Source organism: Zootermopsis nevadensis, unplaced genomic scaffold (assembly GCF_977971745.1).
Source record: "Zootermopsis nevadensis isolate Lab colony 2312 unplaced genomic scaffold, Znev_1.0 Znev_ptg000010l, whole genome shotgun sequence".
NCBI classification, from domain to species: Eukaryota; Metazoa; Arthropoda; class Insecta; order Blattodea; family Termopsidae; genus Zootermopsis; species Zootermopsis nevadensis.
Genome location: NW_028259142.1, coordinates 1,290,717 through 1,302,739, shown reverse-complemented (window position 1 = coordinate 1,302,739; position 12,023 = coordinate 1,290,717). Strand labels below are relative to the sequence as shown.

General features: G+C 42.5%; 2 protein-coding genes across 4 annotated transcripts; one reads left to right on the top strand and one right to left on the bottom strand.

Annotated features, from left to right (window-relative positions):
• Window positions 1-310: 310 nt before the first annotated feature.
• On the top strand, window positions 311-6,921 carry LOC110827261 (trypsin-7). Of its 3 annotated transcripts, none has more exons than XM_022058751.2 (7): window positions 313-1,841; window positions 2,351-2,421; window positions 2,801-2,889; window positions 3,504-3,663; window positions 4,048-4,233; window positions 5,081-5,209; window positions 5,888-6,921. In XM_022058751.2, exons 1-7 carry the CDS (start codon window positions 1,784-1,786, stop codon window positions 6,035-6,037), a joined length of 843 nt encoding a protein of 280 aa, XP_021914443.1. In that variant the 5' UTR covers window positions 313-1,783; the 3' UTR covers window positions 6,038-6,921. The 3 variants fall into 3 exon arrangements, with proteins under 3 accessions (XP_021914445.1, XP_021914443.1, XP_021914444.1); XM_022058752.2 differs by having other exon boundaries at window positions 5,081-5,295; window positions 5,888-5,990; XM_022058753.2 differs by lacking the exon at window positions 5,081-5,209 and having other exon boundaries at window positions 311-1,841; window positions 5,888-6,554.
• Window positions 6,697-11,152, bottom strand: LOC110827263 (4-vinylanisole receptor). The gene is made up of 7 exons (XM_022058756.2): window positions 10,950-11,152; window positions 9,415-9,691; window positions 8,490-8,725; window positions 8,299-8,398; window positions 7,674-7,778; window positions 7,045-7,200; window positions 6,697-6,829 (listed from the first exon to the last, which is right to left on the bottom strand). Exons 1-7 carry the CDS (start codon window positions 11,150-11,152, stop codon window positions 6,758-6,760), a joined length of 1,149 nt encoding a protein of 382 aa, XP_021914448.2. The 3' UTR covers window positions 6,697-6,757.
• Window positions 11,153-12,023: the final 871 nt, after the last annotated feature.

Genomic DNA, 12,023 nt, shown 5'->3' with positions numbered 1-12,023 from the left:
ATAAATCCGACATTATTGACCTTCGTTTCGAGGTGTAGCCTGCGTTTAATCGCATTGAAAACTGTCTATTTTTACTACATAAAGGACCACAAGTTGACATACGGCGATATCGCACTCTTTAAGTTATCCGCGCCACTTGAAAGGCAAGTGTTCTGTCTGTCATGTCAGTACGTTCAGGGATTTTCCACGTAATTCTCGACGACTGAAGTGACATTTTTGTTACAAAGTCTGAAGTGATCATGTACGCGTCACTCGTTGTGTCGCGTATCAGTGAGATATTTTTCTGCGTAAACACTCTTCAGAATAAGTTTGTAAATATTAATTATTGTTATTCGAACGAATGCAAAGAAATATCTTATAACTTACCTAATTTTCTCGCGAGTGTCACGATGTTGAAAATTTTAAGAAGAAGATTTCCCGCAATATCAAGACACCAAATTGCATTTTAAAATGCAACAAACTAAATATAATTCTTTCGTCGTAGTTTAAGTACTCATGACGTGGTTTTATTTTGGAGCTACAAAGTTCGTTCCATTGACACTGCACCGGGTATTCTGGCTTATATTTTCGTGGTCTTCCTCAGCCATTCCCTTTAAAGAGGCTACGTTATTATTTGAGATAAGGCATGGCTTTATTTCCTAATTTGATAATTAATGTAGCCATTGCAGGTTATTTTTCTGTCAGATACTCAAGATAACAAATGAATGTTCTTATCTGAAGCAGTCAGGAGATCGTACACAAGATCAGGGTCAACTTGGCGAAGAATGCCACGCCGCGTCTGACAAACAAATGCGTACCTCCTTTTAAATTAATACGTCATTTTTAATTGCCAGCATGTTTACACTTCAATTTCCACGAAGGTAACCCTTTAAAGCCCGATGGTAACTGCATGTACCATCTACTTTAACAATAATCAACTCTTAAAATCTTGTATTAATACGTTTCTTATGATTCTGTCTGTAAACAGCGATTATTTCCTTAAACGGCGTTAACCATTTGATCTATGTAATGGTGAAGTGTGGTGTTTTCTTCGCGGTACGGACTCTCTGTCTAAATATTTTGTACGCAGTGCGTGTCTCATTATAAACAGCGATTATTTCCTTAAACGGCGTTAACCATTTGATCTTTGTAATGGTGAAGTGTGGTGTTTTCTTCGCGGTACGGACTGGATTCTTAAATATTATCTAGACGCCTACGCAGTGTATCTATGAGTTTCACGTGATTCTCACTGTAAACAGCGATTATTTCCTTAAACGGCGTTAACTAGTTGATCTTTTCAATGGTGAAGTCTTGTGTTTTCTTCGCGGTACGGACTGGATTCTTAAATGTTATTTAGACGAAGTTCGTGCTCTCGCTCTAAGACTTCCGTCTTCTGGGTTGTAACACCGTCTGGACTTGCGGATAGCAGCGTTTCGGAGGAGCATACCGCCTCGATTTTCACGGCGTTGCGAACGGGCCACGTGGCACTCATGAGGGGGATGAGAAGCGCGTACATGATTTTCATCTTTAAAACCACACGACGTTTCGGAAGTTGGCCTAGTTTTGTCAGGATCGATTAGATTGAAAACATTAAATTAATAAAATAGGGGCCTTGTCCAAAAATATGCCCCAGTGTAAAGATGACGAAAAGCAGAAGTTGCAAATAAAATTCGTGGGCAATATAATTACGCTGCTTAAGTGTGCAGTCTTAGGGCTTAGTAAGTAAGCTTAGCGCAAACAGTGTTATCTCTGCATGCTGCGTGGTGGTAGCAGAGTGCCGATAGTTAGTTACGTCTAAATAGCGATGAGGGTGGAAAGTGTAACAGCTCTTGTAATATTTTTCAGTATTTATTATTCGTTCTGTGAGTATTATTCTTAATTATTCTTAAAGTTTAAATGTTAATGTGCCACGTGAAGCATGTCTAGCAAACGTTCGGCGGATTCTTTATAACTAAGTATCTGGTATCTGTGTCTAGAATTTTCCTCCACGCCGCGTCCAGAAAGTCGTGTTATTAACCCAGAGATCGCGTACCTTCAGTGAAATTTTTTATTAATAAGTTAATACCGTGACATTTTTCCTTTGAAGCGAAATGCAGCTAATCCGTTCAGTCTCTAACGTTTATCTGACAGTGGCATAAGATAATTTGCCTGTCTCTTGGTCTGAACGATGGGATGGATCATCAACCACTTTGAAATTTGTAATTCTGATAATTTTTACTTTTCAAATTATTGGATTTTCATGAAACTCGCCATTAAAAACGCAAGCCTATACGCGATAAATATTCACGAAAGGTCCAGAGTCTTTGTAACACGGTTTACAGTCAAGTAATGCGTGCCATAATATGAAACTGAACGACTATGTTCTCTTCAGGTGCTCCTGATAAGAATTTTGTCCGAATAGTTGGTGGAAAGCTGGTCAACATTAGCAAGATTCCGTATCAGGTATGTATTATTACAAAGACCTTCAGTTCTCTTAATATGTAAGACTTATTTTGGAAGGAATTGAAATATTTCCTGTGATCTAAAGTAAAGATTATCTATAAATGACTGTTTTTGTGGGATGTTACGCCGTGTAAGACAATCAACCGTCGCCACGAGGACCTGACATCTCACTCGGTATGTAAAACACAGCTTTCTCAGCAATAGGCGATTACCAATGTTTCGGAGTGACGTATCACTTCCATCTTCAGGACGCGCCGAAACTTTCTTGATTATGTGAACAAGTGCTGACTTATCCAGGTAGACTGCCAATGTAGTTTGTTGTGTATATAGCAGTGCAAAATTAACTAATAAAGTTATTCGTTTCTTTGCAATTTCAAAGCTGTCCCTGCAGTTTGAAGGTGAACATAAATGCGGGGCTTCCATTATCAGCCGGAGATGGGCGGTAACAGCGGCTCATTGCGTCGTGAGGCAAGTAGATCTTCCATTACGTTACTACAATAAATAATATCGCATTTAAAATCAATTGTACAGGGTGTCCTAAAAATGTGTATACAAACATTCAATGAATGAAATTATCTAACCTAACCTAACCTAACTTAATCTAACATAACCTAACTTAATCTAACCTAACCTAACCTAACCTAAACTAACCTAAACTAACCTAACCTAACCTAACTTAATCTAACATAACCTAACTTAATCTAACCTAAGCTAACCTAACCTAAACTAACCTAACCTAATCTAACCTAACCTAACTTAATCTAACCTAACCTAATCTAACCTAACCTAACCTAAACTAACCTAAACTAACCTAAACTAACCTAACCTAATCTAACCTAACCTAACCTAACTTAATCTAACATAACCTAACTTAATCTAACCTAACCTAGCCTAACCTAAACTAACCTAACCTAATCTAACCTAACCTAACTTAATCTAACCTAACCTAACTTAATCTAACCTAACTTAACCTAACCTAATCTAACCTAATCTAACCCAACCTACCGAACGTGAGCTCTTAGTTCAGAATGCAGTCCGACCTTTGTCGTGTCGCATCTGACTGTAATTTGCTATCACGGCAGAGACTGGGACGAGGGAGAAATCGTGGAAGCTGTGACCTTGAGTCTGAGGGCCGGGTCCAACAGAAATGACGAAGGTGGCGCATTGCACGGGGTCGCCCGGGTCATTCCTCACCAGATGTACGACCAGGACGTATACGATTACGACATCGCGCTGCTCAAGGTAGGGCGACTGTGGCGGCCGAGCTCCCTCTGTTTCTCTGTAGTTTTCTTCTCCTTATCTACTTTGTCTTGTTTCACAAGAATAAAGTACACCCACGTCAGGTTAGGTTAGCCTTCCTTTGAAGATGGCTGTCTTCTGGCATGTTGCACCGCGTAGTCCGGAAGCTGACTGATCCCTGCAGCATCTTAGCGCTCGCCACGACGGATGCAGTATGCATCTCTGAAACGTCGGTCAGTCTCCCAGAAAACAGTCATATTAATACTCGTCGCCGTCGGAACATGAAAGCTCACCAATTATTCTTATGCCCGCCCTAATTCAGGATGTGTGAATCCCAGCGTTCTCCCAAGAGCTGCTGTGTCTGCACGACAGTCCGTTCGTTTGCAGGTGAAGCCCCCGTTCGTTATCGGGCCGAATGTCAGGGCCATCAGGCTTCCGTCGCGGAACTACCTCGCAGCCACCGGGGCGAAGGCCAAAGTGTCCGGATGGGGCCACCGCCAGGTGGTGCAGGCGTCTGCGGCCTTCATGTCGCAGAACAAGGAACTCGCCAGGTCGAAAGCCAGGAAACAGACGGTGAGTCACACGCAGCATCCAAAAACAGGGCAAGTTTTACAGTTACATTTCTGACCGAGCAGTTGGCACTCCTGATTATCACTCGGAATGTTCAGGGATTTCTTATCTCGGCCCCGGAGATCGGCTGTCCTGACCCAGTTTATCGTGGTTTTCCTCAGACCGAATCCCATCTGGGATAGTAGTATTTAAAATTAGGCTACGATGCGCCATTTCCTTTTCAGTTTGCTAGTCGTCACGTAATTCGACTCTACATAACCTCACTTCTGTCAACGTCGCAAAGTTATTTTATTATTATTATTTAGTGTTCTGTCTGACGACAGGTCCATATGAACAGGATCCTTCCATCCTTTTCTCGGACTGGGACCTGTTCATATACGTTCTTGGCAGATGATCCAGAAGTGGTTTGCCATTGCCTTCTTCTGTGTGTGAATGGAGTAATTGTTGGGATGCCACGGAGGAAAACTCCGTGTTGCCTAGACCACGGCCTTGCCCAACACAAGTTATAAATTCGGGCACCGCCGGGAATCGAACCCGAGACCCCCAGGATTACAAGGCCAGCGTTCTAACCGGTGGACCACCGTGGCTCCTGTCGCTAAGTAAACAGATAAAATATTCCAAGCATTCTTCCGCGTCTTTGTGGAAACAGATTCAAGCAGAACAGTTAAAGGGATTCGTGGATTCGTGTTGGCTTTAACTACTGAGTCATAACTTTTCGGAAGGATTTGACATCCACCAAGTGTCCTTACTGATTACGAGCGTAATGTAACCTCCAGTGATGTTTGTCTTGAACTATTTTCGCATGCAGTAAAGGTTCTTTCAGAAGACAACGTTTCGTTCCTCCTTCCAGGGTAACTTGCTCCGAAGGGCTAATGTCACCATCGTCAGTCGCGGTGTATGCCACGAGGTCTACCCGGAGCTAACATCGCGCATGTTGTGTGCAGGGCGATATCCGACCGGAGGCACAGACTCCTGCCAAGTAGGCAAACGTGCACTGCAGCATTCATACAGACTAACGAGCTAACTAACTTACTAACGAGCGAGCTAACTAACTCCATGGAGCAGGTAATAGCCTTTCAACTGATCCCTCATGTATAGAACATTTAAACTCGTTAGCAGTCCGGAGTACGATAAATAATTAAAATCGCGAAATTAAACTACAAAACATCAATTTAGAGGATAAATCAGTATAAATTTACGAAATACTATAATCTGCTACGGAGATAAAGTTCATAATTGGTCTTCAACTCATTAAGACACAGTGGTAAGTATATGTACCTTCTATTTTAACATTTACTAACAATACGTTTTACGCGCATAGAATATTTCTGTGTTTCGTGTGATTCTCATTATAAACAGCGATTATTTCCTTAAACAGAGTTAACCAGTTGATCTTTGTAATGGTGAAGTGTGGTGTTTTCTTCGCGGTACGGACTGAATCTTTAAATATTATTTACATGCCTACGCACTGTATCTATGAGTTTCGCGTGATTCTCACTGTAAACAGCGATCATTTCCTTAAACTGCGTTAACCAGTTGATCTTTGTAATGGTGAAGCGTGGTGTTTTCTTCGCGGTACGGACTGATTTCTTAAATATGATTTACACGATCGTGCACTTTAGAAGGCTGATGGTGGGTCCTGTTGCCCGTGTTACAGGGTGATTCCGGTGGACCTCTGGTGATCCGTGGTGTTCTGACGGGCGTCGTGTCCTGGGGCGTTGGTTGCGGACTTGGGAGGTTCCCCGGTGTATACACTCGCGTCTCTGTTCTGCGAGACTGGATCGCGAACACGACGGGACTGCGTTAGCCCCGCCCACAACTAATTCCTTTAAATAAAACTAGTCTACATTAATGGGGTTTATGGAACCCAGAACCACGTCGCTCAACAAACAGTCAAAATATGTTCTCATCTGTCTCTGTCCTTGTGTTTTTCGCTGTATGTGAGATCAGCGCGTGAGTTCCCGCCGTTCGTAGTCCTAACGGCACAGTCGCCAAATGTTCTCACTGTACCTAAGGTTCCGTACAGGAAGGAAGAAAATATTTTTCGGGTTTTACAAGAAAATGACAGCGCCATTAGCAAATTAGGTTATTGGAACTCGGCCCCCACCAGAAGGTAAGAGAACGGAAATTAAAATTGTAAGAATTTCAAAAATTAAACTGGGTTTTGAGAGGAGCGATTGGATACACAATGGGATACAAATCCAAAATATCCCCGAAACGGCTGTAGTATTTTAGAACTGTGTTTTAATATAAATTATTATTATTATTATTGTTGGATCTGTATGATGTTTGATACCATTAATATCGTTTCCTCTTAAATATTATGTTTGTGTTGTTGATTATATTTAATTGAGGTTTTATGGTTACATATTAGGCTATATTAAAATATTGTTTACACACACACACGTGTGTGTATTTGGAGATTTTTGTGAGACCGCATCTAATTAATGTCTGATATCTATTCTGATCAATGTAAAATTGCTTCGAAAAAATTTCAAAAAGAATATTCAGTTCTATGTGAAGTAGATTAGATCGTTTCCTCGGTCTTCCTCTTCATGTGGAGAAGGAACATGAAGAAGGAGATTGTCTGATTCATCATCTGCAGACAAAAAGTCGTATCATTAAAAAAAGCAAACCTTTTGCCACTGCAAATGTTAGAATATTCAGTGAACCATTAAAAAATGAAATTTCTCCCTTTTTTAATTAAACTTAATAGTCAACCCCGACTAACTTAAGATAAAAATAATTTATGCTTGCGAGAGAGCAAATCCCCCTAGAATAATCAAGTTTTGCTGCAGTGTGAATGGTACGTACATTTAACGTTGTTTTGTTGGCCATGGGAACATATTTCCCCGCCGTGAGCTTGAACTCTTTGTTGGCTGAGGCGATGATGAACACGAGGCAGCGTTGAAATCGGACGGGACTTCCCACCCAGTTGCTGTTCCAGGCTGCATCGCGCACGCGCTGAGCCTTCAACAGGAACAAAACAACGCACGACAGAGACTAAAATACATCAAAGAACATTCTAGTTTATTTAATAATTAAACTTGGCAACACTGAAAATTGGCGGGAGAAAATAAAAACCAAAATGAAACTTCCCTCATCTACATTTTTGGTTTCTATTGTGGCGAGACTGACATGGCTGCAAAGAAGAGGAATGATTTACGAACAATTTCTCATGGTAAGAGGGTATAAAATAGCGAAAATTACAGAAGAATTGTAGTTCAATATGGCGATTAGCTATGACCAAGAGGAACGCTTACAAATTTGTGGGACGACTTAAAAGGGGTACTGACGAGCGTTATGGCTGGTTGCTGCCTGCAACATATTTCCAGGTTAAGAAGCGTTTAAATGAGCGTATCTGGCACAACCAAAGTAAATTTACGTTTGGTATCTGTGATTAATTACGCTGGGGAAACAATGTTTTGCTTGTCATCAGTTACCTGATCGGACAATTCACTTCCCAGCCAGCAAAACACAAATACGTTGGACATCATACAGACGTACATCACCAGCGCCTGCGACACGTCGTTGTGATCTCCCCAGCTCTAAAAAAGAAAGTTAAACGTGTCTGGTGAAAAGGTGATTTCGGAAAATGTATCGACCTCCAATCAGACCCCTGGAGGGCATTGGTCCAACAGTAACGTCCTTTGCTTGCGATTCAATCACCCGTCACTGATCACCGCGCGTTCAGATGACGGGCTGACAACAGCGCTACAGTCTTACGCCAGAGCTGGGATTTGCTATTTCACACACGAGGAGAGCCAGGGATCATTAAATCGGAGCGCTAATTGGTACAAACATGAACATCCAACTGCCATTTGAAGCATGTCGGCCTGCTTTAAACGTGACTAATTTCCTTGCATGGTTTAGTAAGCTGACTTCAGTCCTGAAGATGGAGGCAGTATATTTCTCCGAAACATCGGTGTCTACATAGACACGTCCACACGGCGTTGCAACCCCGAAAACCAACATCAAGATCGCCATCGTCGTTAAAACCTAAAATCTTAGTAAATTTACACTGCTACTTGGAAGCGTACCTTAGTTTGGAAAGACAAACATTTTTACCGTCACGACAGAAAATGACACGAAGCACATTGCGGCCAGCAGACAGAAGAATAGTCCGCCTAACGCTGAGCTCAGCGACTTTTCCAGCTCCTGCATGTACCTGCGAAACGAAAATCAAAGACGTTGTTACAGAGAACTTCTATTTCTGCTGTAATCCCTACGAAGACACGCGTTAAATTCGCACTACGTACAGTTGCGTAATCTGATGGTGACGTATGCAGTCGTTGAGTTGTTCCTGAATTTTGTCAGGGCCCGGATCTGATTCCGGGTTGTCTCCGGAGTCCTGGTCCGGAGTTGCAATTTCTGCGCCGCTAGATGAGAGATTCGCTCTAAGCTTCTCGAGCTGGCTACAAGCCACACACACAAGTATGGCGTACAAGCCTTGGAAACCGGCGAACACACCTGTGACCAGCACAAATGCACTGAACTGTCAACACACAAACGAAATGGAATGTGTTAGTATCTCTCATCATCTGTTTTACGCATTGACTGAACGTCTGAACATGAAAGGATATTTGTTTTTAATTTACTGATTAACTATCTGAAGCCGAAGGTCCTCTAAATAATATTTAAGAATTCAGTCCGTACCGCGAAGAAAACACCACACTTCACCATTACAAAGATCAGCTGGTTAACGCTGTTTAAAGAAATAATCGCTGTTTACAGTGAGAATCACGCGAAACTCATAGATACAGTGCGTAGGAATCTGAATAATATTTAAAGATTCAGTCCGTACCGCGAAGAAAACACAACACTTCACCATTACAAAGATCAACTGGTTAACGCTGTTTAAGGAGATAATCGACGTTTACAGTGAGAATCATACGAAACATGTAAATGCAAAATGAAGCGTTACTGATTTTTGAAGCAGCTGGTACATATAGTTACCGCTGGGCTTCAGAGGATTATACGTACATTATTTGGACTCCTTCAGCTATGGGCCTTGTACAGAAATAATTTTGATTTGTGCCGGCGTTTACCATCGTTTCGGAGTAACGTCATTATGGAGGCAGTGCGAAACCCCGGAAGACCTGTAACTAGCTAGAAGTCCACACTCATTACTAATCAGAAGACCAAAATCGATTGTGCAGAAATGTTTTAACAGTAGAACAGTACCTGCGCGATGTTGATGAGTTCATACACTGGGCTGTTCGAAACGTCGAATGGATACCAGGTGGTAAAGACCATGTCATGATTCTGCCACATGTGAACGAATGACTGAATCCCGTGGAACACAACCATGCAAATGGCCACATACTTCGCTCCCGTTTGTACAAGTTGGACACGTCCGGCCATCGTAACGCGACCAGATTCTGGATCTCTGGCCGGAATGTCCTCCCATGTGAAGTTCTCCGTAAATTTGAGCAGATACTCGATTTCAACTTTGTTGAAACTGAAACATGAGACGCTCATTTACAGAAGGTCTAGGCCAAAATGAAAACTGGTGTTGCAGTGAGAACATTTAGCACTGTGCCGACCGCGTCACTTACCTCTATGCGCTATCACTGCATCGGTCGCCGTGTTTTCTAATCTAAGCGGCACAGCCGCCAAATATCATCAGTGTACGTACAAACAAGTGAATTCCTATGAATGAAACAAAAGTTTCTTTTCCGCTGAGAGACGCCCAGTTTCCCAGTAACAAACATTTTCTTATGAAATGTTAATCGGATTTATTTTTATAAAGCAATTTCCATGTAACAGTGTAAGAATGCGTTGATCTGTTTTCTTTTAATTAACGAGTACGAGGTGCGATCGGAAAGTTTCAAGACTGCGCCTACAAAAACCCGTACACTTATCTCAGGTATTAAATTCATCCATCACCCTCGAAGTAGTTCCCCTGGGAGTGAACACAACGATCCCAGCGCCTCTGCCAAGCCTGGAAGCATCCCTGGAAATCTTTCTTTGTCAGCCTGTCAAGCACCATCTGCGATTCTGCCTGAATCTCTTCTATCGTCTCAAATCTCCTTCCCTTTAGCTGAATTTTCATCTTTGGGAAGAGGAAGAAGTCACACGGAGCTTAGAAAGGAAGTTGGGGTCGGTTCTTGCAAGATCTTTGAGCTCCTGACAAACGAGAAGTCGATTCTGCTTCTGGTCCTCAGACAGGAGCCTTGGCACAAACTTGGCTGCGATGCGTCGCATGTGGAGTTCTTCCTTTAGAATCAGCTGACAGGTCCCATAGCCTATCCCAACAATGTCGCACAAGTCGTTGATGGTACGACGTCGATCTTCGTGAATGGCCTGCCGAATCTTCGTAACATTTTCGGGCGTTGTGCTCGAAGATGGTCGTCCAGAACGCTCGTCATCATCGACAGAGGTTCGGCCATTTTTAAAACGTGAATGCCACACAAAAGTTTGCGGACTCCCCAAATGCTTGCTTTAGCATTTCATAGGTTTCCGTAGCCGTTTTGGCGAGTCTTTGGCAAAATTTGATGCACACGCCATTCCGAAATCGCAGGAGGGTCGGTGTAATGCACTACCAAAACGCCCGTAACTAAGAAACAAATGCTAATTCGATGATGCCGGCTGGCACACTGATTCACTATGAATGTAGGCCGCACCCCCTAGCGGCAGAAGCTCGTACTACATCCGGTTCGCCCTGTATTGACACAGTCTTGAAACTTTCCGATCGCACCTCGTATAAGTTGAAGTACCTGAGACTCAGATGTATCCAAGAAACGTAGCCAAATGCAAACAACAAACGGACTTTCTTCATGGATTCTTTCAAGTCGTCTGTTTTCTGTAGACAATCCATAAATACGGACAAAAACGTAGCATAATAACACAACTCCAAATACGCCTTGTACAGGACGTGTGTTGTTGACTGCGGCTTCATGTTGACTGCTACGCCACCCATCCTAAGTAAAAATAGAAGACTGCCGAAACGTCTTTCTGTCGTATGGCTTTTGTGTGATGTAGGAACATCCATTTCTGGGTAAGCGACGCTCGGAACGCGTGTGTGTCTGGTGGAGTCACAGAGAGACGGCGAAGTAGGACTGGGATTTGGGATTTTGTGAGTCTCCGCTGCACAAAACTGTTTCCTATGCAGCATGTATTAAATACGAAGCCAGCCGCCCCAGACAATGCGTGATCAAAGCGGGCGTGGCGTTCGCCTCTGCGCCGAAAAGAAGGAAAAGAATGATTAATTTATGTCACCCAGAACTTGGCATGGATATATAATGAGAAAAATAATTACCTGTTAGAAATTTTCCGCGTGCATTGATCGGTGGTTATTATAAGAACCACCTGGTGTTCAAGAGGTCGTGGGCTTGTTCCTCGCCGTTTGCACTAATCATCGCATCTCGCGTGCAAATTGTCTGTGATGTCGCGTCCAGTTGTAAATGCTTTACAACCTCAATCACAAGGAAACAATTAATTTTAATTAAGTTTCTTGTCGTCAGCATTTGAGAACAACAAACATTCGACTCCTAAGAGCCCTAAATCCCATAACGTGAGCTTACACCGCCGTGAACACCCGTAATCATGCAGTCACGATACGTCGACATGAAATTACAGAAATGATTCATTTTGAGTGTTAGTCTGACGACGTTTGGGAGAGGTGAGAAATGCATGCAAAATTTTAATCCTGAAATTCGAAAGGAGAAGAGAATTTAGAAGATGCAAGGATGATACTAAAATGGTGATCTGTTCCACGAAGATACTTTCGCATTCAGATCCTACGTCTCCATGACAACGATCAACTGGTTAATGCTGTTTAGGGAAATAAT